This window comes from Labeo rohita, unplaced genomic scaffold, assembly GCF_022985175.1.
Source record: "Labeo rohita strain BAU-BD-2019 unplaced genomic scaffold, IGBB_LRoh.1.0 scaffold_72, whole genome shotgun sequence".
Classification (NCBI taxonomy): Eukaryota; Metazoa; Chordata; class Actinopteri; order Cypriniformes; family Cyprinidae; genus Labeo; species Labeo rohita.
In genome coordinates, this window is record NW_026129656.1 from 530,770 (window position 1) to 554,345 (window position 23,576).

Sequence of the window (23,576 nt, forward strand, 5' to 3'; positions counted from 1 at the left end):
TAGGACACCCTTACTGTTGACATTGGAATTAAGAGGGTAAATAAATTCTGGTGCATTCACCTCAATATCCTGTACAGCATGACATACGTTCATATTAAATGTTAACTCAGCAGCAGAGTCTCTCTACTGCATCTGTTTTAAAGCCTTGCTGGTTAAACATTTAATTCACGTGCTGTTCTGGGCTAAGTTGTCTTCGACGTCTGATTGATTTCGCATCTAATAGGCTACTGAACGTAAACAAATAAGGTTTACATATAAACACCGTTGGTTAAGTTTCTTAAAAATTAAACTAATCAGACAGAAAAAACGGATGCGTGCAGCTCTTAAAGGGACAGAACTAAACATGGTGCCGCTTGTCATTAAGGGAATAGCTCACCCAAAAATAAAATTTCTGTCATTATTTGCTCATTCACATGTTCTCACAAACATGTATTAATTTCTTTCTTGTGCTGAACACAAAAGATGATATTTCGAATAATGTGGGTAACTAAACAGTAGCTGGTCCACATTTGATAGTAGAGGGGAAAATACTATGGAAGTCACCAACTGTTTGGTTACCCACATTCTTCAACATAACGTTTATGTTCAACAGAAGAAAGAAACTAATTTAGGTTTGAAACAACTTGAGAATGAGTAAATGATGGTGTAAAAATAAAACACTATGACATAATTGACAGACTAAGCTGACTGGGTGAGCTTTTCTATTAATGATAATAAAACAACAAAACAGAAAAATCACTCACTGTTCATGACTGATGAAGTTTAATACTGTTGCTTTAAAAATATAATTGATGTATATAGTGTATATAGTGTTTTATTTTAATATTTATTCATTTAATTTCTTGAATGTCTGGCTACTGCTAAATGCTGTACCTGAAAATAGATGGTTTTATTTGTATATTATGTGTATTTTTTAATGTATATCTTTGTTCTTACTTTCTAATAACAAATTCAAAAAATGACAAAGATTTTTATCTTCACCCACTTTGGCCTAAATATCTGCCATTCTTTTTTTTTATTTTATATTATGTTATCTTGAAAGGCTTTACTTTTACAATAAGGAAATTAGTAGTGAATAGTAAAGCCAACATGACAAATAATCATGATAAAATCATGAATCGTGATATTCCTAAAAAAAAGGGATATGATATTTTTGACATATCGCCCACCCCTAACTTGTGCTACAACTGTTTGGCCTGTGCTACAAACCTTTCAACCTCTGTAGCACCAGTGCTGTGTGCAAAAAAAAGTTAACATACAGCACTGACCAAAATAGAGCCTTTAGGTACTAACATGTACCTTTTTTAAAAGGTACTGCCCCAGTGACAACTTTTGTACCTTTATTTCTGAGAGTGCATTCTAATTATTTTTTATCTATTTGTTTTCTTTTTTATTAAAAAACTCTGTTCATTTTTTAACTGCTTGTTTTCTTAAAAAAAAAAAAAAAAAACTTGGTACATATACTGCGTTAGGTTAACAGAGACTTGTCATAGCACTTGCATATTATTGCTCTTTTGTTTATTTAATTGCTTTTATCGTCCTCATTTGTAAGTCGCTTTGGATAAAAGCATCTGCTAAATGACTAAATGTAAATGCAAATTTTAAGTCTTTTTTTGACGTAACAATGTGGTTATATTGACTTGTGTGAGTTGTTTACTTACTTTTTTAAAATAGTCTTCCCAATAACGCCATTATACTGTTCACTGAGACTGATTCATGAACGCGCACGAACATAAGAGGTAGGATTTAAAGCATGAACTAATCAAATGTTTTAGCATTGTATAAGTGTTGTACTATGAATATTTTTTATTCTCATCCAATATTTTGAGGAGACACTGCCTCCCATGCTTCCTCAGAGGAAATGGCCCTACCCATATATATATATATATATATATATATATATATATATATATATATATGAAGAGTTCAGATGCAAAACCAGCTAAAAGCCATCTCGGTCAAAAATGAGATAATGATACTGAGTAAATGCTCCTGACACATAGTACATGTCCATCAAATACTTTTACTCAAACTCACTAAATTCCAGCCTCAGCCCAATCAGAAGTACCAGTACTTACATAGAAACCTATACAAAGCCAGAAAGAAATGCTAATTTTGAAGAAATGCGTCAGATGGATGTAGAGGCTTTTGCATCTGAACTCTTCATATATATATATATATATATATATATATATATATATATATATATATACACATACACATATATATATATATATATATATATATATATATACGGTTTGTTATAATATAGAAGGTTGTAGGTTGGATAGTAGGTTGTTTCCTAGGTGTAAGTTCATGTGAGTGAGGAACAGATGGTGAACAGTAGTGTTGTACTGTACCTCGCTGAGAATGACCCACACAGGAGAGTCAGTCAGTACTGAGAGCCGCAGAGCCTCCAGCGGGCCGAAGGAAGCGTCCACCTCCCCCTCCGCGATCCCGTTGTCAAACTTTCCTGAGGGACGGCATCAACACACTGTGAGAGGCTGGACACTACATCTCTAGTTCTATGCACAAGCTCTTCATAAACATTTGCATAAGTCTTTCGAGATGTGAAAAATAGAAGGCTGAGGCAGACCGTGCCAAATCTTATTTAATTAATTCAGTAGAAAAACAAACCATTTATAGGTCATCGCTCTCATCGTAAGCAAGTACTGTTTTTTTATATGTGTTTATGTTTAAATTTATGTTTTTGTGTGAAACGTCTCATCAAACTACACACAAACCACATTAAATAAACCAACATTTAGGAGAGCAGGAGAAAATGTCATTTGACATTTTTGGATGTTCATGCAGTGCTCAAAACCATCTGTCTGGATTATATTCAGTATATTAATGACTGAGGGGATATCTAACGCTCTGTCATGAGCGACGGGCTTCAATAAACCCTGAGGCACAGTAATCACACAGACATCCATACATAATAATGAGAAAAGCCTCTATATGAGAGAGTGAGAGAGAAAACAGACATGATACTGCACCCGCAAAAAGACCAGACATTTCAAAATAAAGCTTTTGTAGGATTTCCCAATTGGATATGGAGTGTGAGCTCAATAAAGTAAGAGAGGACCAAAGAAAGCAGTGAATGATTCACACAAATATCTTTTCCATGGGTTGAATTCTCCTTGTGTTTCTCATGTAACAGCTTCAGAAGTGGGCGGCACTGGCGCTCTCTCAGGAGAATGTCACTGTGGAGGCCGTTTTAATAGGGCCATATGATATTGCATCAATTCCACATCGTTTATATCAGAAAATGGGTTAAAGATGGTGAAACAAGACAGGTGTTTAACTACACCATCAGAAAAAAAAATCCAACACAACAAGCTGACAACAGTGAATCATAACCAGTGAATCTGGGCATCAATTATTGCTTATTTCAGAGAATAAAAAAAGACTTTATTAGGCCAGCGCATGCTTTATACAAGCATGAACGTTGTTTATGGGCTGAATCATGCTGCTATATTTAGTATGTACTTCACAGCAGGTGCAGTGTATGATGCGGCTCACCTATTCTGATAAAGCCATCTTCTGTGCGCTGGTACTTTGGCGTCTTCTCTCTCCCCTCCTTCAGCGCTTCTTTCTCCGACTGAATATTCTGATGAAGAGGAACAAAAATGTTGGAGTGTTTCTGCACAATAACCCTCTCCACTTCAGTAACTCATCACATCTGTTCTTCAGCCAGAAAAATACACATGCTCCCTGTTTTACAAGTGAACTGCTGCCTGTAAATCTTTGCTAGAGTACATAATTCAAGACCTTGATAACCACAGTGCAAAAATAGCAAAACTTTATCAATTTATCAGCTGATTAGCCCAGAATCTAATTTTACTGTAAAAACCTATAAATCATTAGACATAAAGTGTTTTTCTTTTATATGGTACCTGTATTTCCAAGCTCCAATCTTTTCTTAATGTCATCTTATGAAGCTCGCACAAACTCACAGCTTCTTTTATTGAGGTGAAAACATTATATAGGTAAAAACTGAGGTGCTGCCCTGTGAATTTATCCACTGTAAAACCCGTCAAGTTAGGCTAACTCAAACCGTTTGAGGATACCAACTGCCTTAAACCATGGTGGTTTTAGTTCATCTAACTTGGCTGGTTTTACAGTGCATGTCAGTTTTAAAAATAATAGTTATGAGTACTCTGAACTTATTTCAGTTGAGTTCACTAAAAGAAGATATACATGCAGTTAAAAATCATAAGTTTTTAGAAGGTAATTTTTTATTACGTTTTATTATGTACTTTTTGCTTATAGTTTATTTAAAAGTTTCCACTAAGTCTACTCAAATATTAGAAAGTTATTCCATTTTAATTCAATTTTTAATAATTTGTGCCACTGTAATAATTTCTTTTTAAAAAATTCAAAAATTAAGTTCTATAAACTCAAAGTTTCAGCATTAACTCAATATTACTTAGTAGCACCTAACTCAAACACTTAAATAATACAGTACTCAAAATCATGTGGCTCAAAACTTAAAAACTTTATGGCAAATGATTACCTCAAACATACCGAGTACAACCAACTGAAATAACTTGAGTAATGTCTTTTATTGAATAACATTTTCTTCCTTAAATCATTTTAATTTTAAAACTAGTTGTTATGAGTACTCTGAACTTATTTCAGTTGTGTTTACTAAAATAAGATATACATTGCAGTTAAGTAATTGAATGATTAATTAAGGGATTATTGTGCATTAGTGATGAACACCTGCAACCTGCACCTTAACAAACAGAATCACTGAAGAAAAGAGAAACACAAGAACTACAACTGACTTTGGCCACAGCCTTACATGCAATCAACCTAAATAAAAGATATGAAATCTCTCAAGATGTGATTAAACAACTCCACAAACAGCATTACCAGCTCCACTTATTAATAGCCAGATTGACTTTATTTCTGTCAGATGTCTTATCTTATTGTTAATTGTTAATTGACTTGAGGTTTAGATGATTTTGGTTTGATCTGAAGTAACCATGTTAGAGATTGGTGTTTGCTTTAGATGGGCTCTTGACCCTTGACTTTTCTGAGCTTTTTTTCTCTGGCTGTTGTAACCGTGTGTTCATGAAACACATTTGTTATAACACAAAAGCCCAGAGAAAACGCGATCAGGTAGTGATGGTTAATTTTAATGATGACAATCATCAGAATCTAATCTTAAATAGATGTTGTTAGTTTTATTGACTATAGTAAAACTGATTCTAAAAGTTTTTGTGACAGTTTTGTGACAATCAGATAATACAAAGGACTATACAGAGAGTTTTTCACAAAATAAGTTTTCATCTGGTGTCAATCAGACTCACACATACATCAAGAATCAGCAAATGAACCTCAACAATGGCGACCATTAAAAAAAGAAAAAGCTCATCCATGGCTCCCAGCATGCATTGCTGCATGAATAATAATACAGGTGAATTGTCTATTTTCTTTTATTCTTACTATTTTCTTTTATGTTTTAGGTTCATATGCTGATTACCGATGTCTGTGTGAGTCAACATGATACCACTGTGGCTGAGGTCAGTTGTAGTTCTTGTGTTTCTTTTTCATTCAGTGATTCTGTCTGTTAACAGCAGGTGTTCATTACTTATTCTCAATTATCACTCAATCACTTAATTACTTAACTGCAATGTATATCTTATTTTAGTGAACTCAGTTGAAATAAGTTCTGAGTACTTATAACTATTAGTTTTAAACTTAAATGATTTAAGGAAGAAAATTCTGTTCAATAAAAGTCATTACTCAAGTTATTTGAGTTGTATTCAGTGTGTTTGAGGCAATCAGTTGCTACAAAGTTTTTAAGTTTTGAGCCACATGATTTTGAGTACTGTATTATTAAAGTCTTTGAGTTAAGTAATATTGAGTTAAGTAATACTAAAACTTTGAGTTTATAGAACTTAATTTTTTTTACGTTTTTTAAGAATTTTGTAAGAAATGATTAAACATAAAATTGACGTATAATATTTGAGTAGACTTAATGAAAACCTTTAATTAATTAACTAATCAAAAAGTACATGTAACATGTAATAGAAATATTTAACTTTTAAACACATATGATTTTAAGGTTTATTAACAAAAATCAGTTGCCTTAATTTTTAAGTTCTGTTAACTTATCTGGGTTTATAGTGTAAATAAAACTGTTTAGCTACTGAAAGCTACATTATATGTTTCAGCAATGAGGTCACAGCACACACACATAATATCTCTTTCTTGAATTCAGTCAAATGAATGTTTCTGTCACGATCTGGTCCTGTACGCCAGTCCGCTCGTCACTAGAGGTCGCTTTGACATTCACATTACACAGACTGTTGCACCACATCCTGGACTACGTTTCCCATCATTCATTGTGCTGATCACCTGCAACCTATCAGAGACCCTATATAAGCCTTGGACTTCCTCTTTCATTTTGCCGAGTACTGTATTGCGTTTAGCACTCTTTGTGTGTTAGCAACCGTACGGAGCCACTTAGTTTGTTAATCTAGTCTAACCTGATGGGTAATTTACCAATGGAATCATTCTAGTTTGGGCAGAGATGAATATAAACACAGATATCAGATATGAGCTGTGTCTTGAGTCAATGTAAACAGGCAGGACAAGACAAATCAGACAAGGTTAAAAATTTGGATCTGTGCATTAAACTAAGGTCTAAAGTCTTCTGGAACCAAAAAAGGATGCTGCTTTAATTATGTTAATTTCAAAGTTAGAAACATTCTCATAGTCTTATATTTAAGGAGGGACCGCAGCCATATCCTAGCAATGCTCTGTCAACCACCTACAGATAAATTTGCGGGTTTTGCATGGACAAACGCAACTCTTTTTTTTTTTTTTTTTCCATCAAATGTACAAATCTACTTTGGGCATCATTGAGCTGTTCTGAATGACAATATGTGCCTTTTATTCTGTTGCATGTGATATCTCTATATTAATGAACAGTTTATTGAAAGCGAATGGAACAGTAGGGAAGAGCGGGGACGAAAGTAACATTTTTCAGAAAAACATTATTTAAAAAGATAAAGTTGTAGACAGAGATATATTTTTGCTGTGGCCTATAAGTCAGAAGTGTTGTCTATTAATACCAGGTGATATTTTGTAAAAATGTAGAAAGACTTCAGTATAATTTCAGTTTGAACAAAAGTTGCTGGGACGAAAGTAACACATAAGTGGGTAAAAAGTAACACAACAATACAAGCTAGATTTTTTGTGTTAATCTTGTTTTTATCAAATATACATGACTATGACCTTGTTAATATGTAACTGCAAACATACAAAAAAAAAAAAAAACATTTTCTTTTAAATTTAAATTTCATCAAATGTTTCAAAACCTGAGTGTACTTAAAACATTTAAATGATTATTATTTTTTTTAATTCAGCTTATTTTTATAAAACATTTTTTAACAGAATGAACAACATGAAAATTAGATTAGCATAATATAAATTCTCAACATAATGTAACAGTAGGCCTATTCATGTGTCCATCCAGCTGTCTGTATGCATAAATTCAAAATGTGCATAAAACATCTGGAAACACTGCAAATTCTTAGGTGGAGGTGGAAAAGCTAAGGTATGGCTAAAACCTAAATATGACTAAGGTAAATGCGATGCAGCAACAGCCCTGAGACTGATATTCCTGACAGATTATGTCCAGAAACGCCCTCTCATGAACATGTGGCTGAATCAGACCTCTGTCTGTCTTTCTGACCCTCACTCTTGGCATATTCTTTTAGTATAATACAACATAAACATTTATAATAAACGTTTTAACAAATGATGCAAGACACAGAAAGTCACCAAATTAGCATGCTGCGGGACAAAAGAAACTCTTGTTGACACTGTAGGGGGTACAAAAGTAACAAGTGTTACTTTCATCCCAACAGGAAATCCTGACATTTAAATCCGATTTACTTCTATACTGAAAAACTCTGAAAAGCCAAACCTCAGGATGTATTACAGCACTAAAACACATGTAGATTGATCATTACTCTGACACATGAAACCAACTAATTTGAAAAAAATGACCTTTTCCATAATTTACTTATTGTATTAGAAAACAGCTTTCCGGATCTAACCGCGGGAAACAATGACGAAATTGCGTGACATTTCTCAGCCCCATCAAGGGTTGCGTGCTGAATGTGCTGTCATAGCTTGGAAAGCAAATTTAGTCCGGGCTCTGAGAAAATAGCTTCGTCACTTTCGTCCCGCGTTACTTTCGTCCCCACTCTCCCCTAGTGTTTTGTGAGATCTGAGGGGATATTCCATTATTAAAAATTTCAGTTTTGGCAGAGAATCTTCTGAAAGAGATATACTGAACTGATCTGAGTTTCTTCCTTTCTGTCGAGATAAAATGAAAATGACAGCAAAGATAATTAAAGTGTGAAAGAAGCATTAAAGAGAACTGACGAAGGGAGTCTGCATAGCCACAAGCTGACATTTACAGGGTTTGTACAGCTTTGTAGAGCTGTCATGTCAGAGCACAGTAACAGTTGTTCCCGTGTAAACAAACAACGCTAGATATTGGGTGCACATATTGTGTCTGCATCTCTGGCAACTATAACTTCTGAAACGGGTCTTACGAGGCTTCTTCTTGGACTGAAACTCAGTGATATGACCCAAGAGAAGACAAATATGTTCAAAACCCCAGCAGAGCATCGCTCTAATTTCCCCAAACTGCATTAACAGCATAAAACAGACCACAAACACTCTTTTCTCCAGGGCATTCCCTGCTAATTTCCTATATATGGCAGAATTCCATAAATGTCCCTAAAGGGAGCATTACAGAGAAGAAAATGAGGAGAAAAGAGAGATATAACAACCCGGCAGGGAGGAAAAGCAAAAACAGGCGAGAGGATGAGAGATATTACAGGGCGACAGGCTCTCGCTCTTAGAAAATCCCGCTATTAATCTTGCGGTGAGCGTCCGTTTCCGGCTGTAATCTTAAATCACAGTGCCGCCCCTCGTCTGCTCTCCCTCGGGAGAAAATATTTCCTCCACACCGACCGCACACACAGCAGGTCACGTTTTATTACCGAGTGTCAGTACAGTTCCATTAGCTCATAAAACAGAAGTATATCTTTATCTCCACTGCTTTGCTTTCCTCCTACTTTCTTTCCTCGAACTCTCAGTGTCTGGTGCTGCCGCATACAGCAGCAGTGATGGAGCAATACAGTGAACTGCACTGAGGTAGAATGAAACCAGTCAGTTTTTATGATTCCCCTCGCCTGTCAAAATAGTTTTTGACAAGACTTTGCTCTTCTGTCACTTATGTTTAGGCCTGTCATGATCATGAATTTTGTGCTGACATCAATTACATAATACATTGTGACTTACAATTAACACGTTTTCCTTAATGAAATTTACATTGTAAGCCTATTTTTAAAAATTTATATTTTACTTGGAAACATATAATTAGGCCCGTATATGATTTTCTTTAATGTTTTGAAAATAAGATTTTAAAAGTAATTTTTCCAGTTTAACGGCATTAAAATTATTAAAAAAATATTAAAAATATATGGTCTTTATGCTGTTTCTAGATTAATTTGAAGATTGAATGTGAAATTATTGCAATATAAAAAATTTAAAACTTTAATGTTAAGTGGGATTAATCCTGATTAATCATAATTATTTTCCCCAAAAAATGAGCAGGTCAATGTCATGCTAAAATATGGCTCCCTGTTAGATTATGACTCCTCTGTTTCTCGTTACCACACAGCAAAAAGTGACACGACAGCACATATGTGATGGCATTCTTTACACGCCTACATTTTCCTTGTGGTTAACTCAAATAATTTTGAATAGATCATATAACCGTGATCACTCAATTGCAACAGGCCTACTTATGTTTATATCATTTTGTGAATTCAAGGTCAGCAATAACACAAATTATATTGCTCTACAGAAGTCCACAACTGACCAAGTATTCCAGAGAGCTGTTTAATACTGCTGTCTGTTTTTGCACAAATCTAGTCCTTACAAGCAAATAGAGGCCTATGAATCACGCTTAATAACAGAAACATTGATCACAGCAGGTGATTTCAAGTCTGACAGTAATTGTCTCAAAATGTGCTGCTGTAGGCGGCGAAAGTGGTTCTCTAAGCAACTGCATCACATCTGAAAGCTAAAAACAACGATTAAACTTACTAAGCAACTAGTCATAGTTTGGATGTCTATCAACCACCCTGACTCATCTCTAGCTAAAACTGCTCAACTTTATAGCTAAGTGTCTTTCATATAATTAGCTCTCTTCCAAAACCTTGCTGTCTAGTGTCTACATAGACAGCTGCCTTCTAAAGGTGCAGTCACATTTATTGCCGCTCAGCAAAATTTCATGGCTGAAATCCAATCATATTAATAAGAATCTATGCCATCAGGAGTTTCACATGAAGATGAAAAAAATACCCATGCAGATTTTGCTCATGTTCAAGCTGTTCATGTGAATTCATCACGTTGACTAACATAAAGCTTACATTTGGAAAGTGTCACTGAAATTTTGCTAATGTGACCGCACCTGAATTTAAACAGTCTACACAGACAGAAACTCTCTGCTCCATATGGAAAATATAGCTTGCAATTGTTTCAACGGAGTTTGATGTTGGCATGTTGTTAAGATAATGGTGCAACCCTGTAATAAGCACACACACAAATTAAAGAAGTACAAAGAAATCCATTTGAAATCACACTGATCTTTTGTAAATTTTGTAAATTATTTTCAGTGCTAAAGTTAATTTATATTCAGCATGACTTTTTCTTCATCCACCGTCTTGGACTTATACGTCTTCAATGCATTTTAAGGGCTGTGAGGCCTTGATATTCATTCAAACTAAATTTGGCCAAAACAAAGTTAGTTTGGAGTTTCAGTGGTTTGAAATGCCTGGCCAAGCTGGGAGACCAGCTATTTCCAGCTTAAACCAGCTAAGACAAGCCAATTAGCCTAGGCTGGTTTTAGCTGTTTTTTTCAGCAGGGTTGCCGATGTAAACTTTCCAGAAAACTTCACGCCACATATTAAACACACTTTGGAACTGCCACTGATCCTTGATGATTAGGCTACATAATATTTGCTTAATCATTTTGAGGAAAGCATTTATTTGAAATAGAAATCTTTAGTAACAAGTGCGATGCTCTTTCTAACTTCTGTTCACTCCTAAGCAAAGAACAAAGAACTTCACAAGAGGAAATCAGACCTTTCAAAATCAAGGTAAGGTGCTCTCTGTGGTTGCAATGATGTAGTCCACACACCAGCATTATTTGTGCTATCAGTCATGCCTCTAGTGTGGCACAAGTTACACAGCGCATTTAATACTTCAGGTTAAGGAAGAACAAACCCTTAACCCTAAGTATAGGCAATAATAACAGTAATGTTGCACATTTAAATAGGCCTCAATCCAGCTCTTGACATCTGCTCAAACAGGAACCATGCCAAAAAAGTGCTTGCATTATATTTTCAACACTGACTTAAAGGAGAACTTCACTGTTGGTACCCCGATTTTGAACTTCCAAAACGTAGTTTAAATGCAGCTTCAAAAGGCTCTAAACGAACGCAGCCGAGGAAGAAGTGTCTTATCTAGCGAAACGATCTGTCATTTTTTTCGGAAAATAAAAATGTGTATACTTTTTTAAGCAAAAAAACTTGTGCACCACAGGCTCTGGGATGCGCGTTCACGACACTACGTACTATTGAATCACATCGAAAGGTCATGTGGAACGTAGGTGGAACTACAGACCCAGTGTTTACAAAGCGAACACGCAAAGACTAAGAAAGTGCAAGTAAGTCAAATGGGAAGTTCGGATCATTTTACCGACTCTGATCTTTGAGTCTCGTTCAGCAAAATAAACAAATCTTTTTTGGAGTCATTTCGTTAATTTCGTTCATTTTAGCAAAATATAAAAATGTTATGCGTTACTTCCCTAACACATCTACTGCTTACACAAACGTTGATCACACTACAAACAAGACAAAACTGTAATGCTATAAGAAACAGAAAAGATTAATTCATTGTTTACCTTGGTCTTTAGCCTATGATTAGCTCACCTCACCTCTTATCTGACAAGTTTTCAGGTTTGAGTCATTCGTTCATCATGTGACAGCCCCATAAGATGAACGAACGCCTCGAAAAACCCAAAGACTCGGAAGAGGTGAACTAATTCCAGTACAGAACCTAATAGGATGTTGCGCATGCACGACTGAACGAATCACTCCCAGAGACGACTCATTCTTCTGTGTCACATTAAAGATTTGTTCAAGAACGACTCATCGCTAATTCGTAGCATCGTGGACGCACATCCCAGAGCCTGTGCTACACAAGCTTTTGTGCTTAAAAAGTATACAAATTTTTATTTTCCGAAAAAAAAACCCATTTCGCTAGATAAGACCCTTCTTCCTCGGCTGGGATTGTTTAGAGCCCTTTGAAGCCGCATTTAAACTGCATTTTGGAAGTTCAAAATCGGGGCACCAATGAAGTCCATTATATGGAGAACAATCTTGAAATGCTATCCTCGAAAACCATAATTTCTTTACGACTAAAGACAGAAAGACATGAACATCTTGGATGACAAGAGGGTGAGTAAACTATTTGTAAATTGTTGTTCTGGAAGTGGACTTCTGCTTTAAGTCTTGAGCTTGCTGAGACAATGTTTCAGCACAGATCTGTGAGGTGTTTATAAAGGCTGCAGTGAAGAAGTTTCCTCCTGCCCAGAGGGAAACACACAATCAAACAGCAACAATCCTTCAACAAACACAACGCTAGTGTTTATCTGCACACAATGACAGGGACTCACATCGAAAGGAAGAACCTCCACTGTAGTGTTGAAGAGCTTGTCTCCAGGGTGCTCGATGTTTCCACTGCGGAAGAAATACCTACACACACACACACAAACATATAATCCAAGCTATCAATCTTATCAATTCCTTAAGGAGTACAGTGCTAAAGAACTCTACTGCATATGTTTCCCCATATATCATTTTATCATGTAGTTATTTATAGACCCTGCAGCACACAGTGGCCCCAAAAAGTATTTAAACATTTACACTACTGTTCACAAGTTTGGACTCAGTAAGATTTTTACAATGTTTTTGAAAGAAGTGTCTTACGCTCACCAAGGCTGTATTTATTGGATCAAAAATATGATTAAACAATAATGTTGTAAACTATATTACAATTTAAAATACCTCTTTTCTGTAATATGTTTTAAAATGTAATTTATTCCTGTGAGGCAAAGCTGAATTTTCAGCATCATTACTTGTCTTCAGTGTCACATAAATCGTCAGGAAAAAAAAAAACAACAACTTATTTTATTATGCTGATTGGCTGCTCAAGAAAGATTTCTTATTATTATCAGTGTGGAAACGATCACTTTTTAAAGGATTCTTTGTTGAATAGAAAGTTCAGAAATCAAAAATGATTTGAAACAGAAATCTTGTAACATTATAATTGCCTAAATTGTCAATTTGAATTAATTTAATGCATTCTTGCCTCTGAATGTCTTTGCAATTTTAATGTCTTAGAAAGTACCAAAGCAAGAGCCAATTTAAAGAATGACAAACATACTTTTCAAATAAAACATTTCATAAAAAGTTTGTTAGGTTTGAAATAATGAACCAGCAGATGTTGTGTACAAATTTGTGACACTTTGTATTTGTGAAACCTTCAGGCGATGCCTTCATTACTCTCGTTATATTAAAATCAGCAAAACAGCAGCTGATTAAAAGTATCTACAAATATGGATAAAACAATTAATTCTGAGAAAATTCCAGTAGCATTTGGGCACAGATGACCCCTGATAATATGTCATATCATGCAATGACATAATAAAGTGTCCAAAAACATTTTTTTTCCTCCTCTATGAATCACTGAAACATGAACAATCACAGACACTGGCGGATTTCTCTCTATAATTACACGTGTAGAGTCGCTGTACAGCGTAAATGGACACCTGCGCTTGTTAAACTGTGACTCCTGTAGCATGAAGGAAGTTAGTGAGTGATCGTCAAACGCTCTCATTCAGACTGAGCACTATCAGCTCTCAATTAAGCCTGAAATATGCATGAACTTTCCATTAGGGTTAAAAATGTACGGATGACTGTGCCTTATGATGATTGATGCATTATCCAGCTGGTATGAGTCAGTGTGATGGGAAAGACTGCGAGACGAGCTCTATTACTAAACGGACAGCATGCTGTCTGCTTCATTCATCAGCACCAACCTTCCAACGTAAGGAAATGTGACCCTGGACCACAAAACCAGTCTTAAGTAGCACAGGTATATTTGTAGCAATAGCCAAAAATACATTGTATGGGACAAAACTATCGATTTTTCTTTTATGCCAAAAATCATTAGGAAATTAAGTAAAGATCATGTTCCATGAAGATATTTTGTACATTTTCTACCATAAATATATCAAAACTTAATTTTTGATTAGTAATATGCATTGCCAAGAACTTCATTTAGACAACTTTAAAGGCGATTTTATCAATATTTAGATTTTTTTTGCACTCTCAGATAATTGTATCTCAGCCAAATATTGTCCTATCCTAACAAACCACACATCAATGGAAAGCTTATTTATTCAGTTTTCAGATAATGTAATACACCTCAATTTAAAAAAAATTACCCTTGTGACTGGTTTTGTAGTCCATAAGTGACCTGAAAGACCTAAAATGTTTTTGTCAGCCTAACCCAATAAGCGTAAAATATTTACTTGAATATCTAAGTTAACATTTCAATAACTTAACCGCACATTCGCATTCACAATTTTCAGATTTCGTTTAATGGTCACATGACATGCAGGCAAACAAAAAAAATTACAGTCATAAGTTTGCAAACACCTTGCAAAATTTGGAAAATTTTAGTTATTTTACCAAAATAAGAGGGATCATACAAAATGCATTTAGTACTGACCTGAATAAGATATTTCACATAAAAGATGTTTGCATATAGTCCACAAGAGAAAACAATGGTTGCATTTATAAACATTACACTGTTCAAAAGTTTACATACGCTTGATTCTTAATACTGTGCTGTTACCTGAATGATCCACAGCTGTGCTTTTTTTTTTTTTTGTTCAGTGATAGTTGTCCCTTGTTTGTTCTGAACAGTTCAACTGCCCGCTGTTCTTCAGAAAAAATCCTTCAGGTCCCACAAATTCTTTGTTTTTTCAGTTTTTTTGTGTGTATTTAAACCCTTTCCAACAATGACTGTATCACACTGTGGACAACTGAGGGACTCATATGCAACTATTACAGAAGGTTCAAATGCTCACTGATGCTCCAGAAGTATGGGATTATTTTTGTGCCAATAAGAATGAACGTAACTTTATAAAACTGAACGTAACTTTCCAAGAAACGATCAAAAATATGCCACTGCAAAAGAAGAAAAACACAATGAAAATGAAAAAATTAACTCAGTCTCACGAATTTAACATGCTCTTCAAATATGAAGCATTCATTCTTTGTTAATGATTTTCAAAGAATCATTTTCGCGAATCATGGATTCTGAATGCGTTGCCACGGCTTTCGCTTACGCTTCGCAAATTTTCGTTTGCTGTTTTGGCACAAACCTCTTGTGGGGGCGGGCTTAACAGCGATCTACTCTGATTGGCTAATGAGCTTTTGATGGATAGTTGCTCTCTGACCTGGAAGCACGGACGGTGACGTCAGTGGCGCACACATTGGAAAGTTGTTGCAGTGTGCAATATGTCGTGCTTTGTTTATATTAAGTATTAATTTTATTAGTATTTCACCTACGGTCGTCTCTTAGTTTCTAAAGATGAGCTCCCAGGAGAGACACGGAGCGGCATCATCGTCCACCTCAGCTTGTCCCTCAGGGCAGCTTGAAGTAAGTTTGTGTTGCTAAAGTAACGTTAATCAATAACATCGATAAAAGTTTTATTCATGTACAGTGTGCAACAGTTCTGATAGTTTCTATAAACAAAGCACGACTTATTGCGCCACTGACGTCACCGTCCGTGCTTCCAGGTCAGAGAGCAACTGTCCATCAAAAGCTCATTAGCCATTCAGAGTAGATCGCTGTTAAGCCCGCCCCCACGAGAGGTTTGTGCCAAAACAGCAAACGAAAATTTGCGAAGCGTAAGCGAAAGCCGTGGCAACGCATTCAGAATCCATGATTCGCGAAAACGATTCTTTGAAAATCATTAACAAAGAATGAAGCATATTTGAAGAGCATGTTAAATTCGTGCGAGTTCATTTTTTCATTTTCATTGTGTTTTTCTTCTTTTGCAGTGGCATATTTTTGATCGTTTCTTGGAAAGTTACGTTCAGTTTTATAAAGTTACGTTCATTCTTATTGGCACAAAAATAATCCCATACAGAAGGAAGAACAATGCATTAAGAGCCGGGGGTGAAAACTTTTTTTTACATTTGAAGACCAGGGTAAACTTTACTTATTTTGTCTTTGGGAAAGTATCTTTTGTAGCTTCTGAAGGGCAGTACTAAATGAAGATATTTGGGCAAAATAAGAAAATTGTACACTTCTTCATTCTGTTCAAAAGTTACACTCCTGGCTCTTAATGCATCGTGTTTCCTTCTGGAGCATCAGTGAGCGTTTAAACCTTCTGTAATAGTTGCATACGAGTCCCTCAGTTGTCCTCAGTGTTAAAAGATGGATCTCAAAATCATACAGTCATTATTGGAAAGGGTTCAAATACACAAAAATGCTGAAAAACCAAATAATTTGTGGGATCTGAAGGATTTTTCTGAAGAACAGCGGGCAGTTTGACTGTTCAGGACAAACAAGGGACTCATGAACAACTATCACTAAAAAAAAAAAAAAACAGCTGTGGATCATTCAGGTAACAACACAGTATTAAGAATCAAGTGTATGTAAACTTTTGAACGTTGTAATTTTTATAAATTCAGTTATTATTTTCTTATGTGGACTATATGTAAACGTCTTTTTAGGTGAAATACCTTTAGGTCAGTACTAAATAAAAAACTAACATGCATTTTGTATGATTCCTCTCATTTTGGTAAAATAATAACATTTCTGCAAGGTGTATGTAAACTTTTGACCTCAACTGCATTTAATGCGTTTTCATTTTTAGTCGTGACAATGACTAAGCATGAAAGATATTAGCAACTTTTACTCTCTACTTCACTACATTTTTCAGTAAGTATATATCTTTATTCCACTACAGTAGTTTATTGAAGATATTAGATCTTGTGCATTTTGCTCTTACACACCCACACTTGTCAACGAGGCAACTTTACATGAATATGGGTGCATTAGCAGCTAGTTGCTGAATCACAGGTTAGGGTTAGGGTTAGGGTTATATAGGGCACGGCTGCAGCAGTGAGGCTGAAACAGCACGTCCACTGCAAATAGGATTTGACCATTAAATGTTATGTGTTGAGGTTTTAAGGACTAGTGCTTCTTTGAGTCAATATTCAGTACAATTCAAATCAGATACCTTTACTCAAGCAGTGTTGGAATTGGTGACTGATAATTTGTCAGTAAATTTACAGTATACACTCAGTATAATTCGTTATTAGTTATGCATCAACTCACAAACCCCTGTCTATTACCTTCCACCAATGATATTTAGACCAGCTGGATACCATCTGCCATGTTCCAAAACACAGTTACCAGCCTAAAATGAATTTTCCAGTAGGGAGACACAAGGATAAGATTTTTTTTTTATTAAATTGGACTGCTGTTGATGCCTTTGGATAGATAAATATTGAATGAACTAAATTGGATGAATTTTTCACTTGTCTCACAAGGGATTCTGGGTCCTCTTTGCAAAAGACATATGCGATGCTGCCTTTTTGGATAAGAGATGGCATTTTAGAGGACAGGATAATCATTCTGGCCATTCGGTTTTGGAACAGACTGTCTGTGAAAGCATGTTGGCATTCATGAAGGTGTAACAGAGAGAAACCCGAGGCATTATCTGAGAATCTCTGTCTGGATGTACCTCTCTACTCGGACAGGTGTGAAGAAACGGATGCGTATGAAGTCTCCAGCCACAGGCGTGAATGCCCAGAAGAAATCCTCTCCCAAATAGGCCTTCTCCAGCGTGAAATGCTGGTATGTCTTTAGACTGGTGGTGACCTCAGCCAGCGGGTTAGCGTGACCTTTATGCAACGTCTGCTTTCCGAAATCCTTATCCTGACCAAAAAAGACAGAAGAACTACATAAACAGTGTTCAGGCATTTTATGTCCTTTCAAACTAGAAGATTTCAACTTTTTTTATCGTTGCTATATAAAGTTACATTAAAAGTGTCTTGGTACTTTTTTCATGCCTTCATCATTTTATTTTTACTACCTTTTATTGTTGTATTTTATTGTTCCAGACTTTCAGGCTACGTCCACATTAATCTGTAAAGTCCACAATAGCAGCTTCCTAAAGTTGCTAATTCACACTGAAACATTTGAACAGACTCAGATCACCTTATTGCACAAATGTGAAACATTATAAAAGCTCACTGAGATCATAGTAGGAGACCAGACTTGATCAAAATGGCATGATCATTTCATTAGCTAATTAGCCCACCAAATAGATCAATGGTATGTCCATAGCTCCATGTATGGTCTAAACAGCAATTATTCTCTTTTTTGCCACAGGGCATTAATTGTCTAATAAATTTATTTGTCATCTTTGCAGGAATATTAGCCTATATGCAGATTGCAGAGCTATATTAGTTAACGTGAACTAAAAGCAAACTATATTTTAACAGCATTTGTAAATATTAGTAACTGGTCATAAATTACATTTACTAATGCGATTTTTAAAATCAAATTATCTTTATTATTTTATAGACATGGAAAAGCAAAACCTGAGCCATCTCAGTGTGGATGGAAGGGCAGAAGAAAATTAAATTTTCAAATTTATCTAAGTGAATATGGGTAGAGCTTTAGTGAAGTATCACTAAAACATTTAAACTTACATAAAACAAATTGGGTAATTCCATATCAAATCAACAAAATTTCAAAAATTTCGCTGGCTCTAATTTTTGATTTTGCTAAATTTTTTCTGAAGAAAGATACACATATTTAGTGATGAAAGCCAAAAAAACAAATGTCATTGATGTATATTTACTGAGTAATCCATTATTTTGTAGCCGGAGGTCAAAATGGCAATTTTTGACTTGAAATTCAGAGTCAAGTTACAAGGGGGGGCTAAAAATGGCTTCAGAAAGATGACAGCATCATGATGTTATTTTTACACAGAGACTGGTAGTTCTTTTAGTAAAATCTGTTGGCTTTAACAATCTTTGTTGCCTTACGTGCCAATGGTGACTATTCAAAAATGGGGAAACAGCACCTTTTAAATTATTCTCCAAAGTTTGCATGCCTGTAACTCAAGAAGTATTAAAGATATCTTAATGCCCTTTTAGATATTGGGACTTAAACTTTACTTTTGGCATCTTTATTTTTAATGCCCTATGAGATTCGGTTCCAGAGATATTGGAATTTTAATATGGCTTTAGGAGTAAATCATTAAAATTGACACATTTTCAGTGGTCAAAAACCAAATGTGGGTCAGTTTGCAAAAATATAAGACTTCTTTTCTTTAAAAGAGGAATGTCTGACAAACAAATAATGTTAAAACTAGAGATGTATCTCGTTTCTTTCTGTCAAGACAACTGCACTGAATATATCACTCTGAGTACCATAAATACTTTTCTTTTTGAACTTCATTTTCAAGACCCTACATCATTTAGTCCCAGAGATATGGGGATCTCAATGAGGCTTCGTTTTCAGATTGTTAAATATTATATTTTTAGTGGTTGAAAACCAAATGTTGGTCACTTTGTATGCAGCGATGCTTATTTTATTTAAAAAACAATGTCTGAAGAAGAAATAATGTTGAAATTAGAACTGTTACTTGTTTAACATTCAACAATCAGAGCCTCATTGAGATCCCCATATCTCTGGGACTGAATGATGTAGGGCCTTGAAAATTACAATTCCAAAAGAAAAGTTTATTAACAACTAGAATCTAAAATCATACTGCGATATCTTAAATACTTCTGAGTTATAGGCATGTAAACCTTGGAGAAAAAAAATATTTATGGCACTCAGACGTTTGTTCAATGCAGTTGTCTTGACAGAAACAAATGAGACATTCCTCCTTAAAAGAAAATCAGTATCATATTTTTTTACACTGACCCACATTTGGTTTTTGACCACTGAAAATGTGTCAATTTTAACGATTTACTCCTGGGGCTATATTGAAATTCCAATATCTCTGAAACCAAATCTCATAGGGCGTTAAAAATGAAGGGTATTAAGATATTTTTAATACTTGAGTTACAGGCATGCAAACTTTGGAGAAAAACTTGAAAGGTGCTGTTTCCCCATTTTTGAATGGTCACCACTGGCACATAAAGTCAACAGATTTTGCTAAGAGAACTACCAATCTCTGTGTAAAAATAAGATAATGATGCTGCCATCATTTTGATCTCCCTCTATACAATAGTGGATTACTCAGTAAATACCCATCCATGACATTTAATATTTTGGCTTTCATCACTATACATCTGTATCTTTCTTCAGAAAAAATATTAGCAAAATCAAAAATTTGAGCCTACTCTGGTTGAGTTGACATGGTATGACCCAATTATTACATTATATAACCATCTGAAGAATCACCAAAATGATGTCAGAAAGCAGTTTACATAACAACTGCAAACTTTACTGGAGTCCATAGGAACCCATGCCTTCATTCTAATCAGACTAGAGTGTGGCGTAATCTAACGTCGAACATACTTCAAACCACAAACTGCAGTGCCCAAACATGCCACAGGTTGATATGAAAAACATATATAAAAGAAGTCTAGTAAATGAATGAATAGAGACGAAGAATAGCAGTAGTGATTGAGGCAGGTATTATGATAAACGTAAGGAGAAGAATGCAGTGAGCAGGGCCCTCAGGAAATGGACCGTCAGATGTATTCACCAGCTCTCCAGGCGAGAACAAAAATCAATACGACATAGAACGGGCGGGTCATACAGGCACTCATCGCCATGGCAATTCCTAGTGCTCTTCATTTGGAGGGAATAAAGACAGAGCAGGGACACATGCTGATTTATTAGGATATGAGCCATTATCAGCTGCCTTCTGGGTACTGTGATTTGCAATTTGGACAATCTGAAGAGAAATGAACGTAGTCCAGAGGCAGGCTACTCTGCTAGAGGGTTACAAATGCGTAAAATGATTACACACACACTCCTATTTAAAAAAAAAAAAAAACCCTCACACATAAATAAATACATTTGGTAAAAGATCACCTTGAGTTTCTGGATCTTTCCAGCGAGGGAAGAGTGTGTTCCAACGTGTTGGAAGAGAGACGGTTTAAAGCGGATGCGTAGGTTTGCTTTCTGCCTGTCACAATGTTTCTGTGGGACACAAAGAACATTTATATACATTATATAACAACTACATACACTTTAAACAGAAATCTTAAATCAGAAACAATTTGTCCAATGATCATTCTGGCCACATACACACTTAAAAATACGCATTTAAAAAATTGTAAAGAAATATTAGAAACTTGACACGCATTAATGTCTGAGAATTTTTATTAAACCACAGTCAACTTGGGGCGTATGAATTTTGTTTAGACACCTTTAGACTGCAGAGCTGCTGTGAGAAACTGAGTCAAGGCACAAACCTGTTTCTGTTGTTTTCTAGAAACTCAAACGACTGATTTCACAGCATTTAAAGGGATGGTTCACACAAAAATGAACATTCTGTCATCATTCACTCACCCTTATTTCATTCCAACTCTATAAGAGTTTCATTCATCTTCAAAACACAAATGAAAATATTAAAGGGGTTATTATGCTTTTTCACTTTTTGAACTTGAACTTTTTGAAGTCAGTGTGTATATGTGTATCTTTGGGCATAAAAAAGAACTGCAAAATTACAAATCTCAAAGTCTACTCCAAAAGGAGATGTTTCGTTTTTAAAAAAATCTCTTTTCAAGAACTACAACGAACAGCTCCTTTGGACTACAACGTTTGTTTTCCGCATGCGATGATGTCACAACATGGTCCACTACAATATTATTAAATTAAATCCCGTCCATGGGAATTCTAATTGTTGGGGGGTGTGTAGGGACGAGTTAGCCTAACTTTAGTGATGCAGCACGGAGCACCACTTAAACGAGCCGCAACGCGGTCAGTGATGATGTTCTTTGATAATGTTAGGCTGCTTTTAGCCTTATGCTGGAGCTGGTTTCGGGCAATGAAACCAAGTATGTAAATAATTAAAAATATTAACACGATAATATCACGTATTGGCGATCTCGCAGACTGATGATGGGTCCCAACACTACTGTAGTGTATTATTTACTCACCCTCCATGCATCCTAGGTATATATGACTTCCTTCTTTCAGACAAATGCAACCAGAGTTGTATTAAAATTTATCCTGGCACTCCCAAGCTTTAGAATGGCATAGACGGGTGTTTCTCCTCATCAGTCCAAAACAATAATATGCATCCATCCATAATAAAAAGTGCCTCACATGGCTCCAGGGGGTTAATAAAGACCTCCTGTAGCGAACTGATGCGTTTTTGTAAAAAAAATATCCATATTTAAAACGTAAGGATCACTTTAATCTAGCTTGTGATAACAGTCGTACACAGAACTTGCTTCTTTGACAAGGGGCGTGGCAGTACTAAAACATCTAAGCTGTTCGCCAATCACAACACACTGGGACAGCTAACCAATCACAACACATTTCTTTTTTCGGAAGGCGGGTCTTCATTAAACCCGGAACTAATCGAGCCTTATGTGCCAGGCAGCGAGAAATGTATTGTAATAATGTAAATTATGTTAAAAGATAATGCGTTTTTCGTACCACCAAGCATGAAAGCATGTTCTAGTACATCCCCAAAACAAAACCAAGACTTTGTAAAAGAGCATAATAGGACCCCTTTAAAAAAAAAGGTCCACTGAAGGTTCACTATACCAAAAATTTCAAACTTCAAAAAGTTTATAAAGACATCAAATCCTGAGAATCAAGCAAGCAGATTTAAACTTTTGTTTACCATATTTGATGTATTCTATTTATGTGTGATGATCAAGGATGATTATAAAGCAACCATGTCTCTTGAGAGCAGAGGCCGACAGTTGTACTTTCTTACTTTTACTAAAGTAAAAGTAATTCAAAGATTTACTTGAGTACAAGAAAGTACAAAATTTTCAGTCTTAAGTATTAAATGTAAAAAACAACAACAACTTTTATTTATGAAATGTAGCACAGTAAAAAGTATGATATTACACTTCGGAATATAGTGAAGTAAAAGTTTTCCAAAAAAAAAAACAAAAAACTCTGAAGTACAGATACTTTATACATTTACTTGAGTAAAGTAAAAATACTTCACTACTGTCCACCTCTGCTTGAGAGCATTTGATTGCAATAATTACTTTTACTGTGTTTTTTGTATTTTTTATTTTTATTTTTTTTAAGTAATGTACTTTTAAAGGAGAGACAGAAATCTCTAGGTTTCATTAGAAATATCTTCATATGCGTTTCAAAGATGAACAAAAATCTTATGGGTTTGGAGTAACATCGTGGTGAGTCAATAACGATTTTTTAAA

General features: G+C 35.3%; 1 protein-coding gene across 1 annotated transcript in view; it reads right to left on the bottom strand.

The window, feature by feature from the left end:
• Window positions 1-23,576, bottom strand: part of mgat4b (alpha-1,3-mannosyl-glycoprotein 4-beta-N-acetylglucosaminyltransferase B) — a 160,672-nt gene that overhangs the window by 2,384 nt on the left and 134,712 nt on the right. Inside the window, exons 10-14 of the mRNA XM_051104441.1 lie at window positions 21,259-21,366; window positions 17,939-18,132; window positions 12,785-12,863; window positions 3,526-3,613; window positions 2,361-2,473 (exon numbers count right to left, since the gene is read on the bottom strand). Of these exons, the coding sequence (XP_050960398.1) occupies window positions 2,361-2,473; window positions 3,526-3,613; window positions 12,785-12,863; window positions 17,939-18,132; window positions 21,259-21,366 (582 nt within the window). The remainder of the gene's footprint in view (window positions 1-2,360; window positions 2,474-3,525; window positions 3,614-12,784; window positions 12,864-17,938; window positions 18,133-21,258; window positions 21,367-23,576) is intronic.